Source organism: Arachis stenosperma, chromosome 5, assembly GCF_014773155.1.
Source record: "Arachis stenosperma cultivar V10309 chromosome 5, arast.V10309.gnm1.PFL2, whole genome shotgun sequence".
Classification (NCBI taxonomy): Eukaryota; Viridiplantae; Streptophyta; class Magnoliopsida; order Fabales; family Fabaceae; genus Arachis; species Arachis stenosperma.
Genome location: NC_080381.1, coordinates 19,561,362 through 19,588,555, shown reverse-complemented (window position 1 = coordinate 19,588,555; position 27,194 = coordinate 19,561,362). Strand labels below are relative to the sequence as shown.

The window sequence follows — 27,194 nt, the reverse complement described above, 5'->3', positions numbered from 1 at the left end:
AATCGAGTCTCCCATATTTCATAGTAAAAATATCGGTCCTTAGTATTTTTCAGAAAGAAAAAAAAAACTACGAACTAAAATCAAATAATACCTTCATTGTTGCTAAGAGTGGAATTTTATGTATGCATGCTTTTACAAATACACAAGCAAACAAGATGCACTTGTTAATAATAATAAGAGAAAGTCTAGAGAGTCAGCAACTTTTGTATTTTGTGGCCAGCATTTAACTATTAAAAGAAAGGTGAGTGATCTCTCACCATTGGATGGCCAATTGATATAATCTCACACTATTAAAAACATGATTGATAGCCAATTAATGGTTACAAAACACAAAAATTACTGCCCCTAGCACTCCTCTAATAATAAAGTTAGGACTGGCTTCTAATTTACATTCACACACATGGCACAGCTCTTGAATTCCTTCTCATGATGTAATCCATCACATGTTTTAGAAAATCAAAACCATAATGACAATATGAAAAATAAGGCATAATCGACAACAGAAGAAGTAAATGGCAGAAGCAGAGCCAAATAAACAACTATGAAGTGATGAAATACCATGACAAAATACTGCAGAGAACTACACAGCTCCGCTAGGCATGAGGAGATTTTCTGTAACAACAAGACCAACACCCGTTTGCAGCATTCAATATTATCTGTGCTATCCCAATAAATGCAGTAATCCGAAGGAGCAAACTACCACAACCACAACGTCTTTCTTCTCCATTTCTGGGGATGAGTGGAGTGCTTTGTGTGTGTTATTGTGCGAGGTTTAGTTACTAGTTAGGTATATAAAGAAGAAGGATCGAAAGAGGATAGTGACTTATATTTTTACAAAAGACGAAGTAAAGGGAGTCAATGGAGTATCTGTACAATATGTATCTGTACAATATGTATAATGGGGTTTAGATATGTTCAATTTAGTAGGATATTAATGTTTATTATTCCTGTTATCCGGATGGTTATTTTTGATAATATGAGTATATTATGTTTGAAAAATTAATAATATTTTACTTTAAATATTTATTTTTTAATTTATATTAGATCAAATAAATAGCTCATTGTATATATTGTATAAATACTCTATTAATTCCCTAACAAAATTCTTTACAAAATGTTAAACAATGAGAGAGAAGCTTTTTGTTGTTTTGAGGGAACAAGAATGCGAGTTAATAAAATATTTCTATAACTAAATTACTTTTATAACTAAATTCAACTCTTTTTTTTTCCTTTTCATGTGTTTTTTTTCCTTCTTCTTCAACGAATTTTTTTTAGTATCCAATAAACTATTAAATCAACATAGTTGAACTTATTATTAAAATAAATTATTTATTATATAAAATTATCGTTAATATTAAGATAAGAGTCTAATTTTAATATATTTACATAAATATATAATTATATTTATTTTTTTAAATGATTAATGACACAACTAATATAATTTTTTTTATTTTAATAACATAACCTTACGTAAACAGGGATGTTACACATCCATGTAACCATGTAATTAAGTTGGTCTAACACCGAAAAAATCCAATACCATTAAATGAAACGTGAAATGCACGTGCCCAACACACACGAAACGCTTCTTCTCTTCTCTATCACGCTTCTTCTTCTTCTTCTTCTTCTTCTTCTTCTTCTTCTCACGCTCGTTTACGCACGGAGTGTCTTTTTCTTCGCCTTCTTCTTCGCGTTCCTCCTTCTCCTCTTTTTCCTCATTTTTTGCGTTCCTTCTTCTTCGCGTATTTTCTCTTTATCGTCATTCTTTTATTGTTGTTGCTGCTGTATTTTTTTGTCTTTTCCTCCTTCTCTCTCTGGTGAAGAAGCAGTAGAAGGTAAGGAAGAAGAGTTTTGAATAGTATAGAATGAATCGAACACAGTACTCGTGGTGAACCAAACACAGTACTCATGATGAACCGAACATAGTACTCATGGTGAATCGAACACAATACAATTGTATAGTACTGAGTGAACGAAACATAATCCATTATATAAAATCAAATTCAAACAGCTTTCTGCAGAATGAACCAAACACAGTACTCGTGATGAATCGAATACAGTACTCATGGTGAACCGAACACAATACAATTGTATAGTATTGAGTAAACGAAACATAATCCATTATATAAAATCAAGATGGTGAACCAAACAATGCTTTTTTCAAATACAATTGTATAGTACTCATGGTGAACCAAACAATACTTCTTTCAAATGTATATATGTCAATGTTAATGTATATATCTATTCTTAATATCAACGTATGTATAAATTGTTAATAGTTATATTTGATTCAAGATGGATTACTCATATGAGATGTTAATTTATATATATGTTGGAACTGTTTGGCTGCTGTTTTATTCCAGGTTTTCAGTGATTGCAATTACTGTATTTACCAATACATTCGAATTCCAAAAGAACATAGTAAACCGAAATTAATACACTAGACAAACTGAAAGGTAGAAACACATTGAATCCCTAAACCCTAAACCCTAAACACTAAAACCAGAACCCTGAACACTGAACCCATAAACCCTAAATCCCTAAAACCTAAACCATAAACCCTACACCCTAAAACTTAAACCCTAAACCCTAAACCCTGAACCCGAACCCGAACCCTGAACTCTGAACTCTGAACCTTGAACGCTAAACCCTAAACTCTGAACCCGAACCCTAAACACTGAACTCTGAACCCTGAATGCTAAACCCTCATGGTGAACAGAACATAGTATTCATGGTGAACCGAAATCTTAGTTATGGTGAACCAAAATCTTAATTATGGTGAACCGAATAGACATAATAATATTTATTCTTAGATAAAATTTAAATGCTTATTACTTGCTATTTGAATTTAATTTAATTTATTTTTTATAATAAATTTTAAATATAGAAACGCAATGAACCCCTAAATACTAAACTCTAAACACTAAAATCAGAACCCTGAACACTGAACCCTGAACCCATAAACTCTAAATCCCTAAATCCCTAAAACCTAAATCCTAAACTCTACACCCTAAAACCTAAATCCTAAACCCTAAACCCTGAACCCGAACCCTGAACTCTGAACCCTGAACGCTAAACCCTAAACCCTAAACCCTGAACCCTGAATCCGAACCCTGAACACTGAACTCTAAACCCTGAATGATAAACCCTCATGATGAACCGAACATAGTACTCATGGTGAACCGAAATCTTAGTTAGGGTGAACCGAAATCTTAGTTAGAGTGCACCGAAATCTTAATTATGGTGAACCGAATAGACATAATACTATTTATTCTTAGATAAAATTTACATGCTTATTACTTGCTATTTGAATTTAATCTAATTTATTTTTTATAATAAATTTTAAATATTTAAAAATTATTTATTTTATATTTTTAAATTAAATATTAATTATGGTGAAACAATTTTATGGTGAACCGAAATCTTAATTACGGTGGAATCAATTATATAGTGCTTAGGGAAGAAAACAGAACATATTGGTCTAATTTTTGTTAGACTCCTTTCTGTGACCGAACCGAAAACATGAACGTGATGAACCACCTATTTAGTACTTACCAAACCGAAAAGTTACTCACATATATTGAGAGTTACTCATAGTTACTGATACTCACAGTTACTCACAGTTACATATTATCAATTCAATTCAATTCAATTCAGATGTGGATCACCTCAATCCATTCAATTCACTTCAAATAAAATTAGCAATTTCATTCCATTAAATTCGATTCAGAATTCAATAATCTAAACATCATCAAATTGATGCATTTTAGAAGAATCATAAAAAATCGCACTCATTCAACTGATTTGAAGTTGATTCATTCATTGTTTCAATTCAAAAGTGCAGATCGAAGAAGAAAACGAAGAAGAAGATGAACGACGAAGCTAATTGCGTTGAATCAATCCAAATCCATAATGCAGAAAAAAAAACGCGAAAAAGGATAACAACAAATTTAATTAGGTTTACATTCTGTGAAAAGGTTTACGTTGAGAAATGTTGATATCGCAAAATAAGGATTCGTTATATAGGTTATAAGAGGCGCGTGTAAAACAAATAGGGGAGTGGCGCGTGGAGTGAAAGTTGCTTGGATACCATCCATGTAATTTTTACATGGATGTCGTGGTTTTTCCTTATATATATATATATATATATATATATATATATATATATATATATATATATATATATATATAATTCTCTTACACTTATAATGCATATCAAAATAAAATTCTTTTAATAAATCTAAAAAATAAGACGCTTGAAGTATTTAATACATGGCTCCATCAGTCTCAAAAGCTACCCAAAGGCTAGACCTCAGTCATTTTCCATTGTGACTCGCATTCGATGAAGTGTCCTTTTTTTGGGGGGGCACATGGTTGGAGACTCAGAGTATGTATATTTTGAAGTAGTTTCTCTAATGTGGTAGAACAAAAATACTATTTGATTTTAGCATTTGATCAAATTTACTTTTATTTTTAAGTAACTTGACCAATTATAATGAACACGATAAATTTTTAGTTTATATGGTTAAGATTCTTTCAAAAATATTAAAAGATGACACAATTAAAAATAAGATGCTTAATTTTGAAGTAGAAAAGGTGCGGTAAAAGACAAAAAGGAAATGAAAACCACACAAATACTCTGTGTACTTTTTCTTGTTCATCTTTCTATGGATCACTTCTAAGTTCTAATACCAAAAAGTAGAAGATGCACGAAAAATTGTACACAACAGTGGTCACATTACTCCAACACAAACGTTTGCTAATTTCTTAACAAAGCATTTTAATTTTAAAACTCTTCTTCAGACAACTAAAAGCAAGTACTATACTGGACCGTGAACTGTGATTGTGCGGTGGCAAATGGCAATGGCTACCTGGTTAGGATACGACGAGTTATCGGAAGAGCTGCCGGCACTCTTTTCTGCAGCTAAGAGAAGGTAATAGGTGATCCCAGTTGCAATGCTTGCGACGGATAAGATTGCACCCGCCGCAAATACTCCTGGTTTAACAACACGGCATGAGTAATTATCGCTGTATCCGCTCTTCTTATTTAGATTATAGCTAGCACCCATCACCAGAAGGAGGATTGCAACAATGAATGTGACCCTGTTCAAAGTTCAAACACATTTTAACTGCATTAAATAACTGACCAACATGAGTATAATTAACCAACCCAAAAATGTCAGGTCACCATATTTTTTTTTTGAAAATATTTGAGAAACAAAAATATGTAATTAGATATAATAAATACATAAAATTAGATATAATAAATATATCATTTTAGATATTATACACATAAAATTATATCTATTAAATTAAATAAAATAATTTTAAATTATTATTTATTTTTATTTTTTATCTTACATTTGAATTAACATTAGTCAACTCTCTTTTTTTTGTGCAAAAGATAGTAGTCCCTACTTTTTACCTTATATTTCTAGTCGAGTCGATCTCTCCTTTTTTTGGTAAAAAAAAATATTAGTCTCTAATATTTTTAAAAGAAAAAAAAATTACAAACTCAAATCGAATAATACTTTCACAAATAAATTAAAAAGATGTCAAAAACTAACTTTTAAAATTAATTAATTTTAAAATTTACAATTAAAATTTTATCATTTAGAATTTAAAATTTAAATTTAATATAAACAAAATAATTTTTAAAAATTAATTAATATTTGACTAAAAAATTAGTTATCTAACATTTTTCATAAATTTATTAACAAATACATATCATTTGTCAAACTCTAGATTATTTTTATTTAAATTAATAAAATAATATTTATTGAAATATATAATGTGTAAATAAATTACGATTTTAACTACTTATTAAACATCTTAAATACATTGACCAAAAAATATTAAGTACACAAATTCAGTAGGGACTTTTTTTTAGTTTCCACGGTATGTCCTAACCCGACACGCCAAGGATTAATCCATCACGGTACTGAGCTCCATTTAAGGGTTTGCCGTTGGCCAATGGGTTGTTGCATGCACAAGGCGGGATTCGAACCCCCGACACTTGCTTAAGCGGACTAGTGAGCTAACCACTAGACCAACCCAACTTGGTTATCTAGTAGAGATTTTATTAAGTAAAAAATGGCTTTTGTGAATAATGTGAACAATGGGCTCTAAAATTGGCCCAATAAAGTAAAAACGCACTACACCATCAAATTACCCACCTAAATCTTTTTTTGGTTTCCCATGGTCAGTGTTGTCAGAATCGGACCGACCCGGCCGGTCAGATCGAAAAACCGGCGAACCGGTGCCATAATCGGTCCGGGTGAGGTTTCTAACCGAACAAGGAGTCGAATCGAAATGACCCGGATTGAACCGGCCGGGTTTGATAAGAACCGGCAAACCAGCGAGTTTCATTTAATCTGGACCGGTTCGAACTAATTTTTTTTCTTTTTTTGGAAACGACGTCGTTTCTTATTAAAAATAAAAAAATAAAATAAAAGTTGCTGAAAGCCTGAAACATGAAAGGAACCCTAGCCTCCAACCGTTCATTCACTCCATTGTGACATCGTCCAACCCCTGTTTCCTTCCCAAAGGCCATGAGAGACCACCATGAGAGCTGAGAGCTGAGAATCTGCCACCTCATCGCCAGCGGAGACCCGTTCAGCTTCAGCCACAGCAGTGCAGAGATAGCGCGGCACTCACCACCGCAACCACAGCAGTGCGCCACTCACCACCACCAAGAAGCACATCCACGGTCCAGTGAAGATTCAACATTCAAGTCGCCTCCCCGTTGCCTACTGCCTCCTGGTCGTGAGTCGTCAGTCGCCACCTCCGGTCTCCCTCTTCTCTGCTCGTCCCTCCATCCCTCCAGGGTCCAGGTATGTAATTTTAATTTTTTTAATTTTTTGAAGTTATTCAGGATATTAAGTTTTCAATAATTTAGTACTGATAGTCAGAATTAATTGATTATTGTAGATCGATTATGTATATTGGTTTATGTTTGAGATTATTGATTGTTCACATAATCACCTATGTTTGATTTCTGTATGGTGGCAGATGAAAACATGAATACTTCCACATATGTTTTTCTGTTTAATCTCTCTTGTTTGTTATTTATTTTTTATTTCTGTTCAGTTTGTTGATTATCCATTGTTGTCAGATTGTTAATTGTTGATTATCTATTATAGTGTTATATATGTTGGTTGCTATTGTATATTATTCTTAGTAGTTAGTGCATTATTCTTAGTAGTTAGTGGATTTATTTTTTTCAATACTTGCTTTGGAAGATTATGTTTATAATATGGAGAAAGCCTTAATCGGTTCTAACTTCTAAGCTTTATCCTGCGGATAAGGAGCTGGTAAATTCTACAATTGATAAGGCTAGAACTCTGCTTGATGATGGTAACAAGGAGAAGAAAGAAACTGATGTGCTTGTGGAGTATCTTACTAAAGCTAAGCTTGTTTTTGAGCCCATTATATCTAAGATTGGTTAGTTTTGTTTAGATCTTTCCTTTGTTGAACTTTTAATTTTGCTTGTGACGCAAATCTTTGTGACAGAAATTATCTAAAGGAGATTGGTCATTGAGAGTTGAAATTTGAATTTCGTGGACAGATCTTGTGAACTTTGAATGTGGTAAATACTAATTCAATATCACAATTTGGTGTTGTTTATGTTCATTGAGTACTCTTTGATAGTGGGACTATGGCGGTGTGGTGATATCATTTGCTTTTCAAGTGAGAAAGCCAAAAGAAAAGAAAGTGAATTGACATCATTGACTTTGAATCTATGTTATGGAATCAATGTCATTGCTTTGTTTATTGTAGTTGCAGATTTGATACTGTGGAGACAGAAGAATATTAGTGTAGAAATATTATTAGTTAGAGAATAGGAGGAAGGGTATTGGGAATATTGTTACTTAGTGTGGGAATATTGTTACTTATGTGGGACCGGGTTAACCGGTTCAACCAGTGATCCACCGATTGAACCAATAATTCAGTGACCCAGTAGTCTGACCGGTTCGATCACCGGTTCGGTTCTGACAACTATGCCCATGGTATCCCCCAATCTGACAGGTCAAGAACTAATCCGTCGCGGATCTGAGCTCCATTTAAAGGTCTGCCGCTGGCCAATGGGTTACTGCATGCACAAGGCGGGATTTGAATCCGTCGCGGATCTGAACTCCATTTAAGGGTCTGCCGTTGGCCAATGGGTTGCTGCATGTATAAGGTGGGATTCAAACCCCCGACACTTGCTTAAGCGGACGAGTGAGCTGACCACTCGACCAACCCAAGTTGATTACCCACCTAAATCTTAATATTATGATAAGGGAAAGTATGGGGAGCCAATGGAATATATGTACAATGGGTACAATGAAGGTTTAGGGAGTATTAGAGATATAACCATTAGTGTTACCCTTTTCCATCAGCGTAAGCCTTTGGGATGAGTGGTATCATGACATGATATTAGAGTTTTAGATCTGAAAGGTCAAGAGTTTGATCCTTGGTGAATTCCAAAATCAGTTTAAGCTTTTTGGGATGAGTGGTTTTATGCAAGGTTGCGAGAACCGAACTGGTCAATGAACCGATAAAGTAATTGGTTCAATGGTTCAGAGGTTCAACCGGTTTAATTATATATACAATTCTAATATAAACAATATTTTCTCTCAAATCCAGCAACCCATAATCAACAATTCCACCATCAACAACTGAATAAGAAAAATAAAAATCATAGCATAACTTAGAATAAAAAAAATTCTAGCATAAACAATAACCAATATAGTAAAGCATGGTTTGACGGTTTATCTTGTATTGATTTTTAGAGATTTTATCACCTTTTACCCACATTTATTCAATGAAATAGCATGGTTTTGTGATTGTCTCCTTATTTGTGCTTAGATGTGAAAACATACTTTTAGACCCTTAATTTGATGGTTTTAATCTCCCTTTGATTCCACTAGATGCCTTGATATGTTTGTTAGTGATTTCAGATTGAAAAGGGCTAGGAATGGATCAAAGGAGTGAAGAGGGAAAGCATGCAAAGTGGAGAAATCATGAAAAGTCAAAGAAGTTGAACTCGCCCATGGACGCGAGCACGCACCTGGCGCTTGCGCGCACCTGCGAAATACCCCATGGACGCGTACGCGTGATGTGCGCGTACGCGTCGGTGTTGGTTTATGATTTTTTAATGAAAACGTGGCCAACGAATTCTGAAGGGTTGTGGGGCCCAATCCTAACCAACTTTGGCGCCAAAGATGCTATTTAAAGCCAAGGATTGAAGAGCAAAGGGGATTCCATTCATTACACACTCATTAGGATTAGTTTTAGAAGTAGTTTCTAGAGAGAGGAGCTCTCACTTCTCTCTAGAATTAGGATTAGAATTAGGATTAGTTCTTAGATCTAGGTTTTAATCTTTGCTTTCTTCTACTTCTACCTTTCAATTCTTTGTTGTTACATTCATCTTCCTCTATTCTTTTATTGTAACTTCCTTTATGTTGTTCTTATACTTTGATTGTAGATCCGCTTTTGTTCCTTCCTTTCTCTTTCAATTCAATTCAAGGTAAATCATAATAATTGTGTTCCTTTTGATTTGTGTTGTTAATTCCTTTCAATAATTGTTGTTAGATTTTGTTCTTGTTGTTGATTTACTATGTTTTCCTTTTATGCCTTCCAAGTGTTTGATGAAATGCTTGGTTGGATTTTAGTGTAGGTTTTGTTCCTCTTGGCCTAGGTAGAGTAATTAGTGACTCTTGAGTTATCTAATTCCTTTGTTGATTGATAATTAGAAGTTGCTAATTGATTTGAATGCCTCTAAAGCTAGTCTTTCCTTTAGGAGTTGATTAGGACTTGAGGAATCAAATTGATTCATCCACTTGACTTTCCTTTATTTAGTAAGGGTTAAGTAAGTGGTAGCAATGAACAATTCTCATCACAATTGAGAAGGATAACTAGGATAGGACTTCTAATTTTCATACCTTGCCAAGAGCCTTTTATAGTTGTTAGTTTATTTTCATTGCCATTTACTTTTATGCCTCTTATCAAAACCCCAAAACAACTCAAACCAATAACAAGACACTTTATTGTAATTCCTAGGGAGAACGACCCGAGGTTTGAATACTTCGGTTTATAAAATTAGGGGTTTGTTACTTGTGACAAACAATCTTTTGTATGAAAGGATTTTTGATTGGTTTGGAAACTATACTTGCAACGAGAATTCATTTGTGAAATTCTATACCGTCAAAAATCCAATCATCACTGCCCATAACACCATCCACAACTGAATCACAAATCAAAATCACAGCATAACTCAGAATCAGAAAAATTCCAGCATAAACAACAAATAATGTAGTGAAGCATTGCCCAACTGAATCAGAAAAAATCAGCAACCAGCAACCCATAAATCAAAATAAACAAAATTAACAAAATAACCGATGCAAGGTGACAAAACGGCTAATACTCCGCAGCCGGGCAGAGAGAGATGTCGCCGTGAGAGAGACAGAGAGAAAAGACGTTGAGCTCCGACCCTCAGACAGAGAGAAAACTCGAAGAGAGAGACGGACACTAACAAATCGAGCAGCGACGACGACGGAGCAGTCCTTCGCGGTGGCGATGCCAACAGCTCAGACTCGACGTCGAGGGGAGGTGACGATAATAGGTGTTGTTGACCTTGAAGAGAGCGACAGAGAGAGATCGCCGAAGAGACGACGACCGGTCGACGGTGACAAGAAGAGTAACGATCCGAAGAGACGACAACGAGGAGAAGAACAATGAGAAGAGTGCAACGGTGGGATAGTGATGGTGGCTGGGTTTAGGGTTTCTCAGAGACGGAGAGAAAGGGGAGGGGAGGGGTGGGGGTGGGGTGAGAAGAGTGCGACGGTGGAAGAGTGATGGCGGCTAGGTTTAGAGTTTCTCAGAGACAGAGAGGGAGAGAAAGGGGAAGGGTGGGGGTGGGGTCAGTTGGGTATCTGTTGGGTTGGGTTTATATATATATATATTATAAAAAATCCGGTAACCCTAAAAAAACCTAGTCGGTTCTGACGGTTCACTGATTAACTACCGGTTCGGCCGATTCTTAGCTCGTTTTTGCTGAACAATTTTACAGTACAACCGAACTGATTAGATGACCGGTTCTCGGTTCATCCGGTTGAACCGGTCGATTTGGTTCAATTTTCAGAACAATGGTTTTATGACATGAGATGTTTATTATCCCTAGTACGTGGATGGTTATTCTGAATATTATGGGTGATGTTAATTTTGTAACTTATATAGCCTATTGTACACATTATACAAATAAGCCATTGTCTCCCTAACAGGACTCTTAGAATAATCATCCGCATATCTAGTGAATTGAACATTCGATATATTTATGACCATTGTTCACGTTATTTAGTATTTTCATTGTATCTGAAACATAATATATTTAAAAAAAAACCTAAAATATAATATAATTGCATAGTTGTACATAAATCAGGTGTTAACTACCTGAAATATGGCCATATAATTTCGGATACACACTATCCTATTTGTGTAATTAATAATTTTTTGATCTGTGTACCCAGAATATATAATAATATTTATAATCGTAATTCATCTAATATATGCATTTCGATAAATGTTATATTCTGGATTGATGCATTCCATTAACTTGCTAAGAGTGGAATTTAATGTATGCATGCTTTTACAGTACACGAGCAAACAAGATGCATTTGTCTCAAGTTAGGATTGGCATCTAATTCAATTCACATACATAGCCGCAGGTCTTGAATTCCTTCTCATCAAGCAATCCATCACATGTTTTAGAAAATCAAAACCATAATGACAATACGAAAAATAAGGCATAATCGACAACAGAAGAGGTAAACGGCAGAAGCAGAGTCAAATAAACAACTATGAAGTGATGAAATTAGCATACCATGACAAAATACAGCTCCGCTTGGCTTGAGGAGGTTTTCTGCAACAACAACACCAACAACACCCGTTTGCAGCATTCAATATTATCTGTGCTATCACAAGCGCCACCACTGCATCTAAAGCAAGATCCGAAGCCGGACTACTTCGATCCCGGAGATATATGCAGTATTCAGCACTAATCACCAGAACTTCAGAAGCCTGCAAAGCCAAAATTCCACAGTAACTGTTATTAGTATTACACTAACCAAACCTTTTCCCACATTATCATGTCTTGCTCAGTGAAGACATAGCAGAGATCACAAAGAAGAAAGAGAGAGAGAGATGTCGCGGAATGATTAAGTGGAGACCTTGACCCTGGTAACCTCAGCACCGAAAGCTAAAGCAGCAGATAAGATGCCGAAGATGACGACGACAGAGGAGACCGCCACAACCACAACGTTCTTCTTCTCCATTTTATGAATCAGTCACTACGTTTCTTGGGATGAGTTGAGTGCTTTGTGTGTATGTCATTGTTTGAGGTTAAGTTAGCTATATATAGAACAAGAAGAAGAAGAAGAAGAAGGACCGAAAGAGGATAGTGACTTATATTTTTACAAAATGTTAGACAATGAGAGAGAAGCTTTCTGTGGTTTTGAGGGAACAAGAATGCGAGTTAATAAATCCGCATACACCAAACGGCCAATGTTTAATATAATATGTTTGTTTTAATGCACCTCATGCATTCTTCGTTCCTCAAAACTATATATGTAGTTGTGGACCATTCTATAGCAAACATGGCATATCAGAGCTCACTCGTCATACATCAAAACTTCTATTCATGGCTTGTGGTGCACATTAGCATCAGCCGCTGCCGGCGACACACTCTTATTTTGGATAATTCTTCTCTCTAATCTATTGGTTTTTCACAAAGATGAGTGTTAGAGACAACAAGTTTTGTGATTTATAATTATTAATTAGTTATTATTAATATTTTTAATGGTATAAGATTATATCTAATAATATGAAATTGTTTTTTATTTTTTGTTAGATTTTAATAAAAGTATTGACTCGTAGACTTTCTCTTTTAGAAATACAAGGCCAACAAATTATTTTTATAAAAATGTTATTTGTATACCAAAATTAGCTACTAAAATTAGCTATAATCAATGTATTTATATATAAATACATGTATGATTTAGTTTATTTTTAATGTGTATTTATATTCTAATACGTATTTTATACCGGTGACTGACTTTTATAACTGATTTTAGTGTAAACGTAACATTATTCTTTTTTTATAATTAAGTTCAACTAAATATTTCTTTTTTTTATGTGTTTCTTTCTTTTTCTTCTCCTTTAATTAATTTATTTTAGTATCCAATTAAATCAACATAGTTAAACTTAATTATTAAAAGAAATTATTTATTATATAAAATTATGGTTAATATTGAGATAAGAGTCTAATTTTAATACCTTTACATAAACGTCTAATTATATTTATTTTTTTAAATGATTAATGACACAACTAATATAATTTTTTTTAATAACATAACTTTATGTATATATATATATATATATATATATATATATATATGGTGTTTGCTATGGTACGATGATAAATTTATACGTATCGGTACAATAAAAATGTGGACAAATAAAAATTTGACACGTAACACGTAACTTATATTATTCACGTCAGTATTTAAATTTCTTTTTTTAAAATATATATCATATCACTAATTTTACTAAAATATCCTTATAATTTATATGAAATTGACAAAAACAACCTTTTATTTATTTTTAATAAAAAACTGAAATATCCTTATTTTTATTTCAAAAAACACTAGCCTTCTAAACCTAACAAATATAAAAATTCAATAAACTTTAATTTTTAAATTTCAAAATTCAAATAATTTAAAACAAAAGGATCGAGAGAAACAAGATCTAGAAAATATAAAATTACTCTTCAATCTTCATCTTCTTTCCCTTTCCAACCGTGAGACGCAATCACGACGGCTGCGGCGGCTAAAGGCGGTGAGCGGCGGTGAGAAGACAACAAATGAAAGAGGACCACCACTTTTTAGATTTGAAGTTCATCACTTTTTTTCCTCTTTGGTTCAACATCTGCATTTTGTTATCGTCAATTTATGCTTTAATGGTGTTTCGTACCGTTCTACAGCAAGGTTTTGATCATGTCAATTTTTTTTGTTGTTCTCCTATTATTGAGTTGTTATGAAAAACAATCCTAATATCTAGGTATTGAACTTATTAATCCACCGAAAAACAGAATATCAATTTTGTTCCTTTGTTCTTGTCAAGTTTGCAATTCATCACTTTTTTTACTCTTTGGTTCAACGTCTGCATTTTGTTCCTTTGTTCTTATATTTCCTCAATGCCTCTGTTATACTATTAAGAATAGCAATTAGCAAAATATTTGATAATGATCGAAAATCTTGTCAAAGTGCATGTTTCTTATTATCTATCCTAGCATATCTGCAACATCTTGTTTGTTACTAGTTGTAACGTCCTTTCTTTTTAGTCTTACACTAGTAATTGTTATTTACTTCAAAGTTAATGGGATAGATCAGATGATCCATATCTCAATTAGCCTCACAAGGAGTTTAGAAATTGAATCCTTCCAAGTATAGCCTTGACTAGCTATAAGGTCCAAGAACTCTATCTCTCTCTCTATATATACTAGTGAGCTAAGTTACTCTTTTCTTCTCTTTATTTCTCAATTACTTGTGTTTACCATCAATCCTTTTGTGGATATCTATTATATGTCATGAATGTGGCAATTCCAAGCAAGGACTACCTGGAGCTTGTGAAAGAGTTGCTTGAATCCCTTAATAAAGGCTAGAAGTCAGAGGAGTTTGACCTGGCAGGAGGTAAATGTTTATGCAAAATATTACGTAAAAATTCTCTCAAGTTTCAACAATGAACAAGCACTTAGATGATTTAAGTTGATCCAATTTACTGTAATTCATTAGAACTGCTTGAAATTGCATACGTAGTTGAGATATACTTTTATGCAAACTATTATATAAAATAATTATTGTAATTGCACAGAGAGAAAATGTGCAAGTAAGTTAGGGAAGAATTACATATCCTCTAGACAAAAATTCTTTATGACCAAGTTAACTTCTATTGTTGATTGGTCACTCACTATGTAAAAAATGTGCCACATTCAATAATGCTTGTTTTACTAGTTTGAATTATTCTTTTCATGGTTGCATCCTAAACCAGGCACTATAGTAATTAAATGAATCAATAATGCTAAGTGTACTTAAGTGGGGTGCTTAGTAGGTGCAGTTCAGAAAAGAAAATTAGGGCCTTATTTGACCACCCTAACTTGTCTTAAAAATTCTGATTTTATTTTAGATTAAAGAGACCACTCCAAGTGAAGCAACATTAGAAGAAAAGACCTAAATAAAGAAAACCTAAATAGTAGATTGTTCGAGAAGAGGTATAAAAGATATTCAGGAAACAAATTGTAAATGCGCCTGAGTTTGACATTAATTTGCTTTTAAAATAATAAAAATAATTTCTGGCTATATAGAGCAGACAAAAAAAATGCTTAATATATTAATCTAATTCCTTTGAACAAATAGGGGTCCCTGTGTTTGGAAACTTTTCATTTGATGTTAACCGACTTAAATTTAATTAATGAAGTCTCATTTTCTGTTTGTGCATGTGCTTTCTTTCTTTTTACTCATGCATATATTGTGAGGTTTAACACTGTCTGATAGGACTATAGTTTTTTGTGAAGAGTATATAATAGAGATAGGTCGATTGCATATAAAAGAAGAAATTAAAGAAGAAAGTGTCATATATATGACTCTCTTGTATATGAATAATGTCTTTGATAATAATATTAAAGATTTTTAAACTGGCACTCTTGTAAATTGCAAATATTCTAACTAATATAAAAGTTTATGTAGGCATTTGACGGGAAGAAGTGGGAGAAGTTTAATAACAAAAAGGTTGCCTAACTGGTATTTGCAAGGATGCAAGGAAAGAACAAAAAAATTTTCGTACAAAGGTGAAGAAGCAGCACAGTTATCTGCTGCTGGGGACTCTGAACATATCAATATTTCATGTGAATGTGTATATATGTGAATGTACAGTAGGTACTGTTAATTAGTTTTGTCAATGTTGTAATAAAGCCTAAAAAAGATGTGAATGTATATGTGAATCAGTTTCTTTGACTTGCTCTTATGATAGATCAACTATCTAGAATATTTTTATCAGATAAGCTATCAAAGTTTCTTTGTATTTGTCCTCTGAATTAGTGTTTTACTGTTTTAAATCTAATTCAGAAACTCAAGTATTGAAGCATGGTAAAATATATATATATAATAGTATAGTATGCTGTTCACAAGATAAATCATTAAAGAAAAATAAAGTATTTGATAAGATAAAACATCATAATTAAAACAAAAAAGTCCATGATTTAAGATCTAAGCTATAAAAAATTGTAAAAAATTTAAAATATAATAGAAAAACCAATTAAAAAATTTAAAATATAATGAAAAGACCAATTAATGTGAAATAATAATTAACTTAAAATTATTAAATTAATCAAAGATGGTAAGTTCTTTAATTTTACAACCAATTGTCTTAAGTTTATAATTTTTTTTAAGAAAAAAACTTTTAAATAATAGAAAGACCAAACAAAAAATTAGTAAAATAAAGATCCGAACTTTTAAGGATATCTATTGTAGCCTATATAAATAAGAATTCCGAATCTTTAATTCTGTAAAGTCATTCATATAATGTCAACAAAAGGATCCATATAAAATATAATGCATAAGAAATTTTTAAGTAAAAGAAATGAAACTAACCAACTCTAAACATAAATCAAACATGATTATATGATAATTACGAATTTTTAATTTGTATTTGAATATTTTTGTTTATACTTATTGTAATTTCTGATAGCTGAGCCAATAACATTGTATAGCATCAAAATGTAGGACTTTAGAATCAAGTTGTGGTGACTAAATCGATCACTGATCCTAATTTTCTCATTATAATAATAATTCAACAAAATATATAAATGAATAAAGATGGATCCGTTTTTCATACAAATACCAAATAACATTCATGATATCTACATAACTATAAAGAAGAGTAATGTTTAATTTAAATAATCACTTAACATGTGGTTAACACTTCACAAAATAAAAAACAGATGTGACATTCAAATAATAACACTACAACTATTAAACCAAGAAATCAAAAGAATTCAATAAAACAATGGTCATTCTTCTTTAACTTTAGCAAAATAATAACACACTACAACCTCTTCCAACCTCTTTTCACTCTCACATTCTTCAACTTCACATAACTTTTTTTGCGTTATTCTCCAATCTTTCTTACATACCATTCGTCATCATCTAGGCTTTTTGCAACAAACAGTAGTAATGATGGTGGTGCTGTTTTCAGCATATCTACATAAATCAAAACCCAAAGTTAACATGAAGGCACAAATTGATAGACACTGATAGATGAAGAATGGAATTCATGGTTTGGTATAGAATGATAGGTAAAACATTTTTTTTCTTTCATAGTTTGCATAAACATTTACTTCTTGCCTGGTCAAACTCCTATGACTTCTGGCCTTTATTAAGAGTTCAAGCAACTCTCTCACAAGCTCCAGGAAGTCCTTGCTTGGAGTTGTCACATTCATGACATGTAATAGATATCTACAAAAGAAGTGGTGGTAAACATAAGTGATTTGAGAAATAAAGAGAAGAAAAGAGTAACTTAGCTCACTGGTATATATAAAGAGAGAGAGATAGAGTTCTTGAACCTTATAGCTAGTCAAGGCTATACTTGGAAGGATTCAATTTCTAAGCTTCTAGTGAGGCCAATTGAGATATGGATCATTTGATCTATCCCATTAACTTTGAAGTAAATAACAATTACTAGTGTAAGACTAAAAAGAAAGGATGTTACAATTAGTAACAAACAAGATGTTGCAGATATGCTAGGATAAATAATAAGAAACATGCACTTTGACAAGATTTTCGATCATCATCAAATATTTTGCTAATTGCTATTCTTAATAGTATAACAGAGGCATTGAGGAATCAAATTTACAAGAACAAAGGAACAAAATACAGAGGTTGAATCAAAGAGTAAAAAAAGTGATGAATTGCAAACCTAACAAGAACAAAGGAAAAAAATTGATATTTTGTTTTTCGGTGGATTAATAAGTTCAATACCTAGATATTAGGATTGTTTTCCATAACAACTCAATAATAGGAGAACAACAACAAAAAATTGACATGATCAAAACCTTGCTGTAAAACGGTACGAAACACCATTAAAGCATAAATTGACGATAACAAAATGCATATGTTGAACCAAAGAGAAAAAAAAGTGATGAACTGCAAATCTGAAAAGTGGTGGTCCTCTTTCATTTGTTGTCTTCTCACCGCCACTCACCGCTGCAGCCGTCGGGATTGCGTCTCACGGTTGGAAAGGGGAAGAAGATGAAGATTGAAGAGCAATTTTGTATTTTTCAGATCTTGTTTCTCTCGATCCTTTTGTTTTAAATTATTTGAATTTTGAAATTTAAAAATTAAAGTTTATTGAATTTTTATATTTGTTAGGTTTATAAGGATAGTATTTTTCTGAAATAAAAATAAGGATGTTTCAGTTTTTTATTAGAAATAAATAAAAGGTTGTTTTTGTCAATTTTATATAAATTATAAGGATATTTTAGTAAAATTAATGATATGATATATATTTTAAAAAAAGAAATTTAAAATGTTGATGTGGATAATATAAATTACGCGTCAAGTTTTTATTTGTCCACATTTTTATCATACCGATACGTATAAATTTATCCCGTACCGTAGCAAACACCTATATATATATATATATATATATATATATATATATATATATATATATATTCTTTTACACTTATAATGCATACCAAAATAAAATTCTTTTAATAAATCTAAAAAATAAGACGCTTGAAGTATTTTATTTAATACATGGCTCCATCAGTCTCAAAAGCTACCCAAAGGCCAGACCTCATCATTTTCCATTGTGACTCGCATTCGATGAAGTGTCCTTTTTTTTGGGGGGCACATGGTTGGAGACTTAGAGTATGTATATTTTGAAGTAGTTTCTCTAATGTGGTAGAACAAAAGTACTATTTGATTTTAGCATTTGATCAAATTTACTTTTATTTTTAAGTAACTTGACCAATTATCATGAACACCATCAATTTTAAGTAGTTTATACGGTTAAGATTCTTTCAAAAATATTAAAAGATGACACAATTAAAAATAAGATGCTTAATTTTGAAGTAGAAAAGGTGCGGTAAAAGACAAAAAGGAAATGAAAAACACACAAATACTGTGTGTACTTTTTCTTGTTCATCTTTCTATGGATCACTTCTAAGTTCTAATACCAAAAAGTAGAAGATGCACGAAAAATTGTACACAACAGTGGTAACATTATTACTCCAACACAAACGTTTGTTAATTTTAAAACTCTTCTTCAGACAACTAAAAGCAAGTACTATACTGGACCGTTCATTTGAACTGTGGTTGTGCGGTGGCTATGGCTCCCTGGTTAGGATACGACGAGTTATCGGAAGGGCTGCCGGCACTCTTTCCTGTAGCTAAGAGAAGGTAATAGGTGATCCCAGTTGCAATGCTTGCGACGGATAAGATTGCACCCGCCGCAAATACTCCTGGTTTAACAACACGGCACGAGTAATTATCGCTGTATCCGCTCTTCTTATGTACATTATTAAAGACAGCACCCATCACCAAAAGGAGGATTGCAACAACAAATGTAACCCTGTTCAAAGTTCAAACACATTTTAACCGCATTAAATAACTGACCAACATGAGTATAATCAACCAACCCAAAAATGTCAGGTCACCATATTTTTTTTTTTTAAAAATATTTGAAAGACAAAAAAAATGTAATTAGATATAACAAATATGTAATTTTAGATATTATATATATAAAAATATAAAATTATATCTATTAAATTAAATAAAATAATTTTAAATTATTATCTTCTTACCATTATTATTTTTTTAATTTTTGTTTTACATTTGAATTAACATTAGTCAACTCTCCTTTTTTTTTTGTGCAAAAGATTATTAGTCTCTACTTTTTGCCTTATATTTCAACTAACAATAGTCGAGTCACTCGGTTTTCGTACAAAAAATATTAGTCTCTAATATTTTCAAAAAAAAAAAAATTACAAACTCAAATCGAATAATACTTTCACAAATAAATTAAAAAATGTAAAAAACTGACTTTTAATTAATTAATATTAGATAATTTTAAAATTTACAATTAAAAATTTATCATTTAGAATTTAAATTTTAAATTTAAGATAAAAAAATAATTTTTAAAAAAATAATTAATATTTGACTAAAAAATTAATTATCTAATCTTTTTCATAAATTTATTAACAAATACATATCATTTGTCAAACCCTAGATTATTTTTATTTAAATCAATAAAATATAATATTTATTAAAATGTGTAATGTGTAAATAAATTATAATTTTAACTATTTATTAAACATCTTAAATACGTTGACCAAAAAATATTAAATACATAAATCGAGTAGTATGTATCCGAAACATAATATATTTAAGAAAAGAACAATTACATCTAGAATATGATCCAACTGCGTAGTTAGTTATACATAAATCAGGTGTTAAATTTGGATTGATGCATTCGATTAACTTGCTAAGAGTGGAATTTAATGTATGAATGCTTTCACATTACACATGCAATCCATCACATGTTTTAGAAAATCAAAACCAGAATGAGAATACGAAAAATAAGGCATAATTGACCACAGAAGAAGTAAACGGCAGAAGCAGAGCCAAATAAACAACTATGAAGTGATGAAATTAACATACCATGACAAAATACTGCAGAGAACTACACAGCTCCGCTTGGCATGAGGAGGTTTTCTGGAACAACAACACCAACACCCGTTTGCAGCATTCAATATTATCTGTGCTATCACAAGAGCCACCACTGCACCTACAGCAAGACCCGAAGCCGGACTACTTCGATCCCCGAGATATATGCAGTATTCAGCACTAATCATCACAACTTCAGAAGCCTGCAAAGCGAAAATTCCACAGTAACTGTTATTAATGAAGACATAGCAGAAATCACAAAGAAGAAAGAGAAAGAGAGATGTTGCGGAATGATTAAGTGGAGACCTTGACCCTGGTAACCTCAGCACCGAAAGCTAAAGCAGCAGATAAGATGCCGAAGATGGCAACGACAGAGGACACCGCCACAACCACAACATTCTTCTTCTCCATTTTATGAATCAGTCACTACTTTTCTTGGGATGAGTTGAGTGCTTTGTGTGTATGCCATTGTTTGAGGTTAAGTTAGGTATATAAAGAGAAGAAGAAGAAGAAGAAGGACCGAAAGAGGATAGTGACTTATATTTTGACAAAATGTTAAACAATGCGAGAGAAGCTTTTTGTTGTTTTGAGGGAACAAGAATGCGAGTTAATAAATCCGCGTGCACCAGACGGCCAATGTTTAAAATAAGGGTTTAATTATACTATATAATGTATTCTAATAAGTATTGAATTTAATTTTGATGTATTACTAGACTAATTATATTTGTTTTTTGGATGATCTTTTATGCGATCAATGTTAAAGACAGTTATTTTTGCTAATGTGACGTTACGTAATTGAATGCACATGTAAAACTATTTTATATTGACAGTACAGTGCATCAAAATTAAATTAATAAGTATTATATTATTTAGAGATTAATTAGATAATATATGAATTAATGTTAAATTTAAATGATTTTATATTAAAAATATATTACAGAGTATTTATTTGATAATTTATATATAATTTTATATATTATTCAATTAAAATGTAATACAAATTAAAATATAGTTTAAATTTACTTGGGTTAAAAAAAATAAAAATAAAAAATATTAAAAATATTGAAATATATTTAGTAAAAAAATATGTTAAATTTAAATTTATTTAGAGAAATTTTAGTCAATTAATATAAAGGATTAAGAAATAAAGAATAATAAAAATCTTATGTAACATGTATAAGTAAATTAAAGATACAGTAATCAAAATTTTAATATATATATGTCATAAAATTGTAACATTTGTAATTGAAAATTTTTATAATTATTATTATTATGATACATTTAAAGTGTATTTATTGTATTTAATTAGTAATTTATATTTTAATTGAATAATAATGAACAACTTTTTTTAAATTTTTTAAAAATATTTTATTAAAAAATATATGTTAATTTTTAAATTTTGTCAAATAATTAAGTTACCGATGACATGGCACTATTATAAAAAAAACATTTCTTAAATTTAATATAAAAATTGATATCAAATTTTATATAATAAAAATAGATAAATATATATTTTAATGCACGTCATGCATTTTTTCGTTCCTCAAAATTATATATGTAGTTGTGTACCCTTCCATGGCAAACATGGCATATCAGAGCTCACTCCTCAAAATTAAAATCATCATCAGGTTGTCAGTTTATTGATAGTCCTCTTTGTAATCTTAGGTTAATCCTAGATAATGACTATAGAAAAACAACCTTATCCGACTTGTTTTTATTTTATAGTTTTCTTTTGGGTTTAGACTCCGATTTTTAACCCAAAAAAAATGCGCTCACTCATCATACATCGGGACTTCTATTCATGGCTTATGGTGCATCATAGCATCAGTGGTTGGTGACGCGATGCACTCAGATTTTAGATAATTTTTCACTCTAGATCTAAATGTATTTGTTCTTGAAAAATGTAAGGTAAACAAGCTATTTTTATAATTAAATTTAATTAAATATTTTTTTGTTACGTATTTTTTTTAACTAATTTTTTTATATTTAATAAATTATTAGATCAAATTAGTTGAATTTAATTATTAAAATATTTTTATTATATAAAAATATTATTAAATTTTAATAGAGTTTAATTTTAATATACTTATAAAATCGATCAATAATATATCTATTTTTTTATTGATTAATTGTTGGACTTATTTTTTTTCTATGTAAAGTTTAAACTCAATTTTTAGAAGTGTCTCTTTACACTCTTGTGTTATTAACCTAATAAGAATTTTAGGATAATTGAGGAAGACAGAATGGTTACAAAAATAATAAAGAAGAGGAAAAAACAGAATTTTTATCTTTATGCAGAGTAATAATTTTTAGATAATAGTTTTTCATTTGTTCTGGACAATAGAGATGTTGATTGGAGGTCTATAGTAATAATTGTTACCTGTTGAATCAGTTTGAAATTCAGACTGCAAATTTATCTCATCTTATTTTTTATTCTGGACAATAAAGATGTTGATTGGAGGTCTATAGTGGAAGAAATTAGCTTCGCACAATAGCTCTAATTTTTGGGTATTTTTCATCTTTTAGCTTTTCATTTGTAAGTTTTGGCGGGTTATATGCAAGATTTATGTTTTATTTGAGATCCTCTTGTACTTTATTTGATTATAGTAAAACTATTTTATTGATTTAGACGACTCGTGATTTTTACTTCTCACATTGAAAAAATTTTTCATGTTAATATTTTGATGTATTTTTGTTATTGTTTTACTTAATATTTTTTACTTGTTCATAGTTATTATCATATTGTGCTGTGAATATTTTCATTAAGACAAAACTCACATTAAAAAAGTTTTTTTAAGAACGTAACCTCACGTAATTAAACATATATAATCTTTTTACACTTACTGTACATATTAAAATAAATTTCTCTCAATAAATTTAAAAAATAAGACACTTGATGTATTTAATACATAGCTCTAGCAGTCTCAAAAGCTACCCCAAAACAGAACCTCAACAATTTTCCATTTTAACTCTCATTCAATGAAGTATCTTTTTTTTTGGGTACATGGTCAGAGATTTAGAGTATGTGTATTTTAAAGTAAATTTTCTAATGTGGTAGAACAAAAATGCTATTTGATTTTAGTATTTGATCAAAATTATTTTTATTTATTAAGCTAAAAAAGTAAGTCAAATTTTACTGAAACTTTTGCACTTGTCACTTTTTATTGCTTTTAAAGTATGAGTAAAAGCCATTTTTTATCCTTAACTATTTATTCGATAGACATTGTACCCCCTAAAAATTATAAAAATATAAATCGGTTTCCATTCATCTTCATATTTATTTAATCCAGTCCCTACAATCGATAAGCAGCAGGTAACACATGCTGACATATTAGGTAACATGTTGGTGCAGTATTTTAACAACTACAAATTAACCGATAAGTATACCGGGTCGTACCAAGTAATATCTCAGGTGAGTGAGGGTCGATCCTACGAGGATTGATGGATCAAGCAACAATAGTTAAATGATTTACTTAATTAGGCAAGCAGAAAATGGTTTTGAGATATTTAAAATGTTTAAATTGAAAATATCATAAGGCAGGCACGCAGGTAAATAAGTTGAAAATAAAATATTGGAGAAACAGTTAAGACTTCAGAGTTATCTATTTTTCCGAATTAACTTTTCTTACAAACTATTTTAATCATGTAGGATTTAATTTATGACAAACTATATGTGACTAGACCCTAATTCCTTAGACCTTTCTAGTCTCCTCTAAAATTCATCGACTGCCAATGCCTTGGTCAATTAATTCCAATTAGAGGGTGAAGTTCAAATTCCAGTTTATATGCCACAAAAATTCTAACTACCCAAAAATAAGAGGATTATATATCACGTATCCCGTTAAATCCAAATAATTAAAATTTAGGAGAATATGTTTTCAAGCTATTGTTCAAGTAAAGAGCTTTTCTAAGTTTTACAAGAACTCAAATAGAAAGAGGGTCATACTTCTGTTTCACCCAAATTCATAAGATAAAGAGCGAAAACAATTCTTAAATTATAAATCCACACATGAATTAAAATAGAAAAAGCAATAAAATCAATCCATACAAATAGACAGAGCTCCAAACCTTAACAATGGAGGATTAGTTGTTTATGGTTCAGAGAAAAACTAGGATTGTGATAAAATATACAGAGTTTCAATCTGATGGCATATAAAATTCCTCTCCAATTCCCTAATGGAATCTCCTTTTTATAATGAATCCTAATTAATTTAAAATCTAATTATCTAAAATTAAAAATAATATATTTTCCTAAAAAAATAAGATTTGAATTTAAATCAGAATAATCAGCAGGTCTTCAGTTAATGGGTGGGGACCACATGTTTTGTCCATTCTGCAGCTTCTAATCTGTGTTTTCTAGGCTAAAAATTGGGTCAAAACAGCCCAGAAATTGCCCCCAGCATTTTTTTGCGTTTTCTGCACGTGGCGCATGTCACGCGTACGCGTCGTTGGTCTTCTTCGCAAGTCACGCGGACGCGTCGCACGCGCACGCGTCGCTGTGAAATTCTTCAAATCACGCGTACGCGTCAGTCACGTGCACGCGTCGCCATGAAAAGCTCCAAATTACGCGCAAGCATCAGTCACGCGTACGCATCGCTCCTCACTGCCATCTCCTTTGATTCTTGTGCTGCAGAAACTCCATCAAATCCAACCGAATGCTACCTAAAATAAACAAAATTGCAAAAGACTCAAAGTAGTATCCATATTGGCTAAAAGATAATTAATTCTTTATTAAACTCAACTAATTAGATGCAAATTCACTAGGAAAAGATAGGAAAGATGCTCACGCATCACAACACCAAACTTGAATTGTTGCTTGTCCTCAAACAACCAGAACTAATATAAGCTTAGGATGTGAATTTGCATGAGAATGAGAGTTCGATTAAGCTCATGTCTCTTCTTATAGTGGGGTTTACAACTGCAATCCTGAATAGTTTTGGCATCTCACTCTCCTTTGAATCAGAAGAATGTTACTGTCATCTGGAATTAGAATCCGGATAATATTATAAATTCTCTGATCTTTTGTAACACAATTTAATCTTTGAACATAGCAATTTTTCTTTGGTGCTTTGCACTTTGAGCCTAGCCGTGACTTTAAATATTTTGTCTCAAGCTTTACTTGATACAGAAGCACCACAAGCACTTAACTGGGGAACTCTCTTTAAGTTCTAAATATTTTCATTATTATAAATTTTTTTCTTTTATTTTTTTAGTTACTCCCAGACAGTGGTGCTCAAAGCCTTTGGCGTACTCTGCAATTGATCTCGACTCTAAATATTTTGTCTCAAGGATTACTTGACACACGAATACCACAAGCATGTGACTTAGGAAAACAACTCTTTGAGCTTTTAATCATGTCTGACCTCCCTAGTCATTGATATTCAGAGCCTTGGACCTTGCTTTTATTTTTCTTTTGCTGTTTCTTTTGCTTCAAGGATTAAACTTTTATTAATTTCAGAGAAATCATAATAATTCTCTAAATTCCTGTTCCTTCTACATCGACATTCTTTGGTTCAATTTTAAATATGCACTGTTTGTTTATGTCATGCATTCAGAATCGCAGAAAATACCACCACATTTAAGTAAATAAGACTACTCTTAAAATTAACTTAATTTCTCATGCAATACATCACTTTTGTATTTTTTATTTGAATTCAAGCTCAGTGGATAATACATGAGACATCTTTTCAAATTTAAAGCATTTAAGGAAAAACTAAACTAGACCTAGGATTCTCACTAATAAAGGATCATGCAACAGATAAAGCAAAATAGCAGAAAACCGAAACATAACATAGAAAAAGAGGGGAGGAATAAAAAAAATATGAAAGGAACTCAACCACCTTAGTTATCCTAGTGGTCACTTTATTCTTCAGGTTGTGCTCCTCAGTGAAGATGATTCGCCTCCCTTTTGGTACCATAAGAATAAACAGAAAACCCTTAAGCGAAGCGTCAACACCAAACTTAAAGGGTTGCTTGTCCTCAAGTAAAGAAGAACTTAAAATAGAAAGAGATAAATATTATGATGAAAGAAAAAGAAAAGGATAAAAGAACAAGAGAGAATTAGGATTATGAGAGGGGGAAAGAAAATTAAAACTGGGCAGCGAACTAGTGTAGTTGTGCGGAGCAGGTGACGCGTACGCGTGCAGCACGCGTACACGTGGGTCGCGAAATTTTCTTAATGACGCGTAAGCGTCAGGCACGCGTACGTGTGCCCTGGGTTTTGTGCGATTCGCGCGAAACCAGCCGTGTGCACGCACAACTCTCTGTTCGCATGGCTTGGGAACCAATATTTTCATACGACGCGTGCGCGTCATGCACGCGCACGCGTGGATGGCCATTTGTGCAAATGACGCGCACGCCTCAGTGACGCGTACGCGTGATCAAATTTGTGCCTCTAGCACACTTCCAGCCCCAAACCAGCACAACTCTCAG

General features: G+C 31.8%; 2 protein-coding genes across 2 annotated transcripts; both read right to left on the bottom strand.

The window, feature by feature from the left end:
* Window positions 1-4,715: 4,715 nt before the first annotated feature.
* Window positions 4,716-12,347, bottom strand: LOC130978997 (uncharacterized). Its single transcript, XM_057902334.1, has 3 exons — window positions 12,210-12,347; window positions 11,864-12,060; window positions 4,716-5,103 (listed from the first exon to the last, which is right to left on the bottom strand). The coding sequence occupies exons 1-3, from the start codon at window positions 12,312-12,314 to the stop codon at window positions 4,821-4,823; spliced, it is 585 nt and encodes a 194-aa protein (XP_057758317.1). The 5' UTR covers window positions 12,315-12,347; the 3' UTR covers window positions 4,716-4,820.
* A 6,811-nt stretch (window positions 12,348-19,158) lies between these two features.
* LOC130983025 (uncharacterized) lies at window positions 19,159-21,239 on the bottom strand. The gene is made up of 3 exons (XM_057907191.1): window positions 21,069-21,239; window positions 20,757-20,965; window positions 19,159-19,668 (listed from the first exon to the last, which is right to left on the bottom strand). Exons 1-3 carry the CDS (start codon window positions 21,171-21,173, stop codon window positions 19,398-19,400), a joined length of 585 nt encoding a protein of 194 aa, XP_057763174.1. The 5' UTR covers window positions 21,174-21,239; the 3' UTR covers window positions 19,159-19,397.
* Between the last annotated feature and the right edge of the window lie 5,955 nt (window positions 21,240-27,194).